General features: G+C 35.0%; 1 protein-coding gene across 2 annotated transcripts; it reads left to right on the top strand.

The window, feature by feature from the left end:
* Positions 1–229: 229 nt before the first annotated feature.
* On the top strand, positions 230–8,703 carry LOC145042616 (ARM repeat superfamily protein). Of its 2 annotated transcripts, none has more exons than XM_078991070.1 (2): positions 230–2,001; positions 8,685–8,703. In XM_078991070.1, exon 1 carries the CDS (start codon positions 311–313, stop codon positions 1,973–1,975), a length of 1,665 nt encoding a protein of 554 aa, XP_078847196.1. In that variant the 5' UTR covers positions 230–310; the 3' UTR covers positions 1,976–2,001; positions 8,685–8,703. The 2 variants fall into 2 exon arrangements, with proteins under 2 accessions (XP_078847196.1, XP_078847195.1); XM_078991069.1 differs by lacking the exon at positions 8,685–8,703 and adding an exon at positions 2,426–2,444.
* Positions 8,704–9,390: the final 687 nt, after the last annotated feature.

The following is a 9,390-nucleotide window of genomic DNA, read 5'->3' as shown; positions in this document are numbered from 1 at the left end:
TTTTTTTCCTGTTTTTTAACTAGACTTGAAAATACATAAATTTCTCAATAAAATATTTAAATCATATTAAAATATAATTACTTTTTTTTTTTGGAACCGGATTTACAATAATTACTTAATCACAGGATCAACTTATGGAATGGTGCCATTTTAACCTCTCTTTAACGGAGCGCGTGTGTTTCACTCGCGTTTGGGCCATTGAACTTATCATCCGCCATTATTAACATGAAACTTCGCATAGTCATATCATATCTCACTCTTTTCTTCCTCCACCTTCAACACACCGACCTTGCAGACCGAAACGCCGGTAATGAAGCTGTCGGAAAATGAAGCCGACGTCGTCGAGGCTTCTAACCTCCAGCTTCTTCAATCTCTACTCGACTCAATCCCTCACACAGTATCCTTCAAAGGAAAATGGTCTCTCATTGGAACGAAGCTTTCCGATCTCAAATCCAAACTTTCCGACCTCTCCGACTTTCCCTCCAACCCTCTCTCCGTCGATATCCTCCGTTCCCTCGCCCAAACACTCTCTCAAGCTCTTTCCTTGTCACTCATTTGTCACAGCGCCAATCCTCCCGGCGGGAAGCTGAAGACACAAAACGATGTTGATTCGATCTCAGCGAAAGTTGATAGCCACATCAAGGATTGCGAGGTGTTAATAACAAGCGGTGTTCTCCACGACGGCGTTGTTTCCACCAGCTCAGCGTCAGTTTCAAAGAGGGAATCGATACGAGTCGAGTCGAGGAATTTGATAACTCGGTTGCAGATCGGGTCGACTGAGTCGAGAAACTCGGCTCTCGACTCGCTCCTTGGGTTACTTCAAGAAGATGATAAAAACGTGTTGATCGCTGTTGCTCAGGGAGTGGTTCCCGTGCTCGTACGTCTACTGGATTCCAGCTCAACATCGGAAATCAAGGAAAAAACGGTAACAGCCATTGCTAGGGTTTCAACAGTTGATTCGAGCAAACACGTATTAATCGCCGAAGGACTTTTGTTGCTCCATCATCTTCTACGAGTTCTCGAATCAGGTAGCGGATTCGCTAAAGAAAAAGCTTGTATCGCGCTTAATGCTTTATCCACTACCAAAGAAAATGCAAGGGCAATTGGGTCTCGAGGTGGGATTTCATCGTTACTCGAGATTTGCCTGGCTGGAACTCCAAGCTCACAAGCCATCGCCGCCGGAGTACTCCGGAACTTAGCTAATTTCGCTGATACCAGAGAGAATTTCTTCGAAGAAGATGCAACTCCTGTACTTCTAACACTTGCTAGTTCCGGAACTGTTCTAGCTCGAGAATATTCAATTTCGTGTTTGAGTAATCTGGTTAGGGACGATGACAATCTGAAACTAGTAATTGTTCGAAAAGGCGCCATGGATAGTTTACGAACATTCTGGGATTCCGCCCCTTCTGTTCGGAGCTTAGAGGTGGCAGTCGAATTCTTAAAAAACCTAGCCTCCGACGAACGCTTAGTGGACTACATTATTACAGACGATTTTCTACAGAGAATCATCGACGTATTAAGCTGTGGTGTATTAGGTGTACGAATTCAATCCGCTAAAGCAATTTTCCGGCTAGCATGTAACACCAAATCCAGAAAAGAATTAGGCGAACAAGGTTGCATTCCGCCATTGATAGCAATGTTGGACGGGAAAGCAATTGAAGAAAAACAAGCAGCTTCAAAGGCATTATCATCAATCTTGATTTACACAGGAAACCGAAGAATTTACAAAAAGGAACAAAGAGGAATCGTTAGTGCAGTTTCACTGTTGGATCCTTCCATTCCGAATCTAGACAAGAAATACCCTGTTTCCATTCTAATGTCTTTAACCCATTCGAAGAAATGCCGCATACAGATGGTGAATTCAGGTGCTTTATTGCATTTACAAAAGCTTGTAGACATGGAAGTCGAAGGTGCACGAAAGTTACAGGAGACCATAGGTCGTGGAAAGCTATGGGGTGTTTTCTCAAGGCCTTAAAAGATCATAATCCTTCTCAAAAATCTGTATGTATCATCTGTTTATTTTTGTTCATAATTTTGTTTGTAGTAATCTTTTAGTTGAGAAGTCAATTCCATCTTTCTAGTATAAAATCATAAAATCATCTGAAATATAATATGTCTTTAATTTTGTTTGGTGACCTAACTTGCATTAAAGATGTAATCTTTCCCACTGAACCTCAATATTTCAATAACTATCACTACTGCAATTGACTTTTCATTGATTTCTTTATCTTCTTTACTTTATAAATTTCCATTTTTTTTTTAAAAACCTTCTCCATCTTTTAATTAAACGTCTTATATAAATTCGATAAATCACTTTCAACACTTGCATAACATTCATAAAACTTGATAGTTCGTTTCTCTTTCATTTTGTGAAATTATTGCCTTATAATAATTCCTGTTAATTCACAATCCACATGCTATACAGGCTTTTATGGGACAATATTTGCTGACAAAGACTGCTTAACTGATGTGGGAATTGTTGGTCATAATTGATCTCTCAAATATATTATTCTACGAAGTCTATATATTTATATATAAATAAATAAATAAAGGTCAAATTTCAGAATAGCCCTTAAAAAAATCTTTTTATGTGAAAATTCATTAGGAATTCCTTTTTTTTTTTTTTTATAGAAACACCACTAATAATTTAATTTTAAAACATGCCAACTGATTTTAATTTTAAATTATTCATGTTTTTTTTTGTTAAAAAATGCAATGTGTAGACTCAAAACGTAAAGATACCACAAAATTTTTCCATAAATAAATAAAGAAAGTTCTATGAAACGCTCACATAGACTATGCGTTAAAAGTTGGTTACTTTAGAGTTGACAAATTATATTTAGAAATTATTTTCTTGAGCTATAATCATTGATTTTTGAAGTGTTAAAAACGGTTGGTAATGGTAGGGGATGTAGGCCATGTGCATGGAAGTTCCCAAGACAAAATTGAATATCTTAAATCAAATTATATTTGGAATATGAATGAATAATTGACCAAATTTTGTTAATTATAGTGTCAATTTACAGATGTATAGTTATAGTATCTCCTTCTTTACTACCACAAGGCCATGTGCTTATGTTCTATGCATGTCCAAGTGATAACAAATAAGGACCTACATGAACTGGATTGTACTTCATGCATTGACTTGTACAACATGATCATGATCAGTATTGAAAGCTTTGTTTCTTAGCCAGGAATAAGGTTGGCCTTTACTATCAGGTATATTGTTTCCTAGGTTGCATAACTTTATAAAAGATCGAGTTTTGTATGAGATCATGGTTTTTATGGGTATTAACGCCAATAATATATAAAAAATATATACAATATAAAATATAAAATAACCAGGTGACTGTTCAAACATTAGTCAATGTTCATGTCACTCAATCAAATAACCAGGTGACTGTTTCATAGGTCTGTAAAAAATATAACTAACATGTAAATTTTGGCTTTAATAGTGTAAGGTGCAAAAAAAAAGGGGACCAATTAAACCCAAACGTAACACTTTATTGTGTTTTTTAATTTTTATATCAAACGAAATGTAAACATAAACTTATATACATTTTCTAATCGATATTTTGTAAATTGGAAACTCCCAAGTGGACGAAACATAAATGTTTCTTTATTAAGTAACTTATGGGCCTTGTTAAATTTTAGTTCATCAGCCCACAACAAATTTGTTTACCTACTAAACTTTAAGGCCCATATAGGCTCAGAGCTAACAAGGATAGTTAAACCTTAACCACGCTTTACACGAATGGGCCTGGGCCCTTGGATGAGTAATGAATAATAGAAGATTTATAATCGGTTTTTATTTTTTTATAACTTATTTAGTTAGTTTATAATTTGTGAGAACTCTGGTTATAAAATTAATTAAATTTTCATAATAAAAATCAAAATTATCAATCAATTATTCCAAATAATTTATTTTAAAAAAATTATTAAATAAGAGATATTTTTTAGTTATATAAAACTATAATCGTTGATTTAAATAAATACATGAAATTATATCACCTTTATATATATATATATATATATATATATATATATATATATATATATATATATATATATATATAATTTTATTTTTTATTCTAATGTTATTAGAATGTGAAGTTTAAAATTGAAAATCTGAAATTTGAAATTTGAAATGAAGAATCAATTATTAATTTAATGTAATTAGAGAGTGAAATTTAAAATTTAAAATTTAAATGAAGAATTAATAGGTTGACATGTGGCATGATAGGTGTAATATAATATTAATAAGGATTTCTAATATTGTAACATTTATCAACAGAAAGACAAACTTATTCATTTATTAGAATAGTAAGAGTAAGAGTAAGAGTAAGAGTAAGAGTAAGATAAGATAAGATAAGATAAGTTATAACTAGTTAAAATATTAAATCTCCCACCTTTTAAAATGATATTTTTATTTTTAAAAAAATATTAATTAATACAATTATTTATAAATTTTTAATCGATTTAAAGAGATATTTATTACTTAATTATTCGATATTTTTTTCTCAAAACTTACCATTTTTAAAATAAAAAACTTCCAAATATATACAAATAAAAATTAAAACATTTTCAACTAACTTATATAATATTTGACAATTTGATTAGATATTAAAATGCTAATATCATTAAAAAAACTTATATATTGTATTTAATTTCCGAAGTAAAGCTAAACTTATTAAAAAGGCCATCTATTTTCAATATTTTTCTGATTTGGTTATTTAGCATATGGGAAAATGATTCGGGAGGGTAACCCAATGTTGATTTTGTTCACGTGTGGTCATTTTTTTGTACGCAATATACCATTTAACTTGTTGTAGGTGCTCATAAAATCATTGCAACCTGTTATTGAAGGTTTCCAATAACTTTGTCATCTCTAGCGACTCTTCAGTTATCTTCTTCAGCGAGTATCCAACCAAACATGAATTTTTATGATGACTTTCATCTCCAGAAACCAACGACTTTGAAGGGTTCCAAATTCATAGGTTTAAAGAGTCCCAAATTCATGGTTTTAAACTCGAATGACGATGAAGGATTCTAGAAATCGTTCATCAGTAGGTTGCTCATCAGCTTTAGTTTTCTATTTCTAGGGTTTCAGTAATCGTTCCAAGAACAAGAACATGAACCTAAAAAACATATATTTCGAAATTCAGTTTCTACCATGGATGTAGCTTCAAGCCTGTAACATTATGTTTTGCGAAGTTTCTTATATCAGGATTATGGCCTATAAATGGATCGAGTAAAGGCCCTGGGCTTCACGAGAATAGAGCTTAGACCTTATTAGATGTTGATAATGTTAGTTAAAAGATTTAAAGCCTTCATTTTTTTGTTTTGAAGAAAATGGTAAAATAGGAAAAATAATATTTCGGGCTTCTTGCATGGATTATGGCTGGCTCATCAATACTTTTCCGTGCATATAAATATCACTAAAAGCGAAGTAGAAACGAAGAAGTTATGATTGTTTGAAGTTGAAATTGAAATGGGTGAAAACATGTTCTTACGATGTGAGAACCGTGCAGCCTAAGCCTATGAATTTTTAAGATTTCCAAGGTATTTAAAGGTAAGGATTCTTGTGTTAGGGTATTTTTCTTAGCCTCCATCACCTCTAGAGCCTATTGGGGGAAACCCTAACCTCCACCTTCAAGATTTGAGTTCCTCATCTATCCCCTCTCATAATTTGGATGGTTTTGGTGGTGTTTTGATGAAGCATGAAGATCAAGAAGGTTCTTTTGTTTGCAAGGATTGATGTTCCAAGTTTGGATCCATCAAAGGCACTACATTTATGGACTATTGTGAATATAAAGTTCCAATCTTACTCTTTAGTTCTTTAGATCTCTTTATTTGTGGTTTTTGGCATTTTTGGTCCATATTATGAGTGATCTTGGAGTTGAGTGGACTCCGAAATCTTTTGATCAATTTGGAATGCTTCTTGGACCTCATGGATTAGGAAAGTTATGATCTTTTCCCTTCCCTTTTATCCATGCAAGTTATCTTGGTCCTTTAGGTCATTTTGGTGTATTAAAGTTTATATCTTGAAATTCTGTGAGTTTGTTATGGATAAATTTGGAAACTTTATCCATCTAAACATCATGTTGATTTAGATATGAAGGTTGGAGACTTGGACTAGATGGATTAAGTAGAGAAAGATGCATTTTTTGGGTCCCTTTGAGATTTAAAGTCTAGATAGTCGTGGTTTGGACCTTCCTAATGGATAAAGTTGGAAATATTATCTATCATGAAGCTATTAGGAATTAGATATGATGATTTTATTTTTGGTCTTTATGGTTTAAGCTCTTATTGAAGAAAAAATTTTTCAGACTGAAGACCACGACGTGACCTTAGGTTTCCACGTCGTGGCGATTTGGAATTTATTGTCTGTTTTGTCGTTTGTGGGCCACGACATGGTCATGGATGGCCACAACATGGAAATTGACTGAATTCAACTTTCACCATTGACTTTTTCATGTTGACTTTTTGACCGGTTTGACTTTTAGGAAAACATGGGTAGAATTGAGTATTTGTCTAAGGATTGGTCTTAGTTTGGATTTTAGGAAGCTTGGGTTGGTTGTGTTTTTTTTGAGGTAGTTGTTAAGCTTTTGTTGAGTAGTTCAGGTAAGTATCTTCACTGTACTTATGGGTCGAAGGCACCAATGCTGACCCGTTAGATTATTTTTGTAGGATGTTATCTATCTCGTGACTCTTGCATGTGTTTGTATGAATGTTGGATGGGGCCCATTATGAATATCGGGCAAGGACCGATGTTAGGCGGGACACGATGAATGTCACATGAGACTCGATATATGTATGGTATGTGGTATTTTAGGGAACTCACTAAACTTTATGCTTTTAGTTTTTTGTTTAAATGTTTTCAGGTACTTTCGGTTTCAAAAGTAGGGGTCCCACTTTAACGCACTGCATCCCCTGGAGATTCATTCCGCATTGTGTAATGCCCGATCCTAGTAATCTTCTATTTTGGTCCCTTATATATTTGGTTATTACTTTTGGCCTTGTTTTGCAAAATTGGAATGGGAAAAGGGTCTATTTCTTCTATTTTGAAATTTTGGAGGCTGAGCTCGAACATGGGCGCTCCCTTGGGGAATGCAACACATTTACGTGTAGAGCTCAAACCCTAATTTTTAGGTTTTGAGACCTATTTAAACACCCTAAGTCCCAGGTGTATTCCTCATTCTCTGCCTCCATAGCCTTCTAACCCAAATCTCGAACCCTAGAGCCTCCAAGAGTGTTGTGAGTCCATTGAGTGTGTTTTGGTGTGTGTTTGAAGCTCATCCGAGGAAGGGAAGCTTAACCTCCTGGCTGTCTCTGCACCCCTACCTCCTTTTGTAGCCTCTCGGGAGAATCGATGACTGCATCTATTTAATGACCAGAATTTAGTGCAAGGTGGTGATTCAAGAAGGAGCTCATAGATCTCGATTTTCTGCTTCATTTCCAACTCATTTGAGGTATAAAGCTCTAATCTTGCTCTTGAAGAGCTTAGTTCTTGGTTCTCATGGATATTTGACCCTTTTTGGTTCTATAATTAAGATCTTGTAGTTGTGATCACTTTTGAGGATTTGGGTTGCTCCTCTTGGTGTTTTTGAGGGTGTAGATTCATAAAGTTTGCATCTTTAGAGTTGTATAAGCTCCATGCATGAGATTAAGCCCTCTTATGAGAGTTAAATGCTATATTGTGAAGTTAGAACCTTTTAGGGCATGCAAAGTCACCATGTTAGTGACTTTATGGTCTTATATGCTCTTTGGGACTTAGATCCATATTTTGGTCGAGTGGCTTTAAGCATTGAATGCTTAATAAGCCTTTTTGGAATCAGCATGCGAATGTGTTGCGTAGGGTCGAGGAACGCCCTGCGTTCCAACTTTGGTCCGCGATCTGAGTCGGTAGCGAACGCCCAACACTCCACCAAGGAACGCCGTGCGTTCGGGGAATCAGTAGGTTTTCGAACATTTGCCTTGGACTTGATTTTTGGGTTTTGGGCTCAGTAGTTTGGGCCCATGTTGGACTAAGGACTTTGAAGTTTTGGACTCCTGGTTGAACACTCTCTTTTGGGCTTAGGATTGTATATTGGGCCTTAGTGGGCCCAATAGGCTTGGAATAATTTTGGGCCTAGAAGTAATTTGGGCCTTTTTGGATATAGATTTGAATTTGGGCCTTGGACTAAATTGGGAAAAGGGGTAAAATGGACATGTACCCTAAGTATGAGTCTTTAGTCAACGATGATACTCCAGTTGTTAATTGGATGTCTGTTTACTATGATAGTGTGGAATTTTCCGTGAGTCAGCAGTCAGGGATTTCAGTGCAACTTGACATTTGAGAGGTGAGTCTTATCACTACACTCATGGGTTGAAGGTACCCAGGTCGACCTATTAATTGATATGAGATGATTAGTATTGGAATATGTAATGGTTTGTTATTTGATCTATGTATGGGTTTATGTGAAGACCATGGGAGGAGCCCATGGCATTTGGCAAGACCAAGGGGGGAGCCCATGGCTCGGGGATACAAGACCATAGGGGTAGCCCATGACATTCCACATGAAGACCATTGAGGGAGTCCATGGAAAGTTTATATGTATGTGTGCATGTCATTATGTGATTATGTGTTATGTGTGTTTTGGTAAACTTACTAAGAGTATGCTTACATTTTTTGGTTGTTTCAGGTACTTCTGACCCTAAGCGCAAGGGCCCAGCTTGATGGCGTGACATGTATTCTCCAGTAATTCTGTAATTAGTTTTTGATACTCTGATTTTTAAAGAAACACTATGATTATGTAATGGGATTTTAGAAACAAATGTGGTTGGTATTATGATTGAATAAATGAAAAATTTTTCTGTAAAATCTGGTTGTTACACATTGACTTTTTACGATTTACTCTGATGTTTTGGGAATACTTGTGCTATGGTTGCGTTTTAGAAAAAATGAATGAATGTTTTTTTATTTAATTAAATGAAAATTTTCTCGGTATTTTGGGACGTTACAAGTTGGAGAGAGCTCTGATGTGCGATCCATTTTTGATGAGTGTCCAACCAGTTCCAATCATTGTCAAGATTCTTGGATTATATGGATTAAAGGTCGTTTGGCCGATTTTCAAAACAAAAAGTCAAATCTTACAATTCGGTCCAACAAAGAAAATTAAATGCAACAGGTGGATTGATATCGATTTTATTAGAAGTTTATTAAGTTCGAAGACCAATTCAAGACTCACACAAAAAGAAGCACTTCTCGAGAGGCAACCCGACTTTTAAATTAGTTTGCATTTTCTTTTCTTTTCGTTTTTATTTTGAATAATAGTGCTTTTGATAATTCTTATTTTTGTTGCAAGAGAATTTTTATCTAATAAATTGATGATGGGAAAAAATGCAAGA

This window comes from Lactuca saligna, chromosome 4 (assembly GCF_052625555.1).
Source record: "Lactuca saligna cultivar CGN05327 chromosome 4, ASM5262555v1, whole genome shotgun sequence".
Taxonomy (NCBI): Eukaryota; Viridiplantae; Streptophyta; class Magnoliopsida; order Asterales; family Asteraceae; genus Lactuca; species Lactuca saligna.
The sequence above is the reverse complement of the archived record's forward strand: the minus strand, read 5'-3'. Positions and strand labels throughout refer to the sequence as shown.

What these genes read in the sequence shown, in the direction of transcription:
- LOC145042616 (XM_078991070.1), top strand. Translation starts at nt 311, where the DNA reads ATGAAGCTGTCGGAAAATGAAGCCGACGTCGTCGAGGCTTCTAACCTC.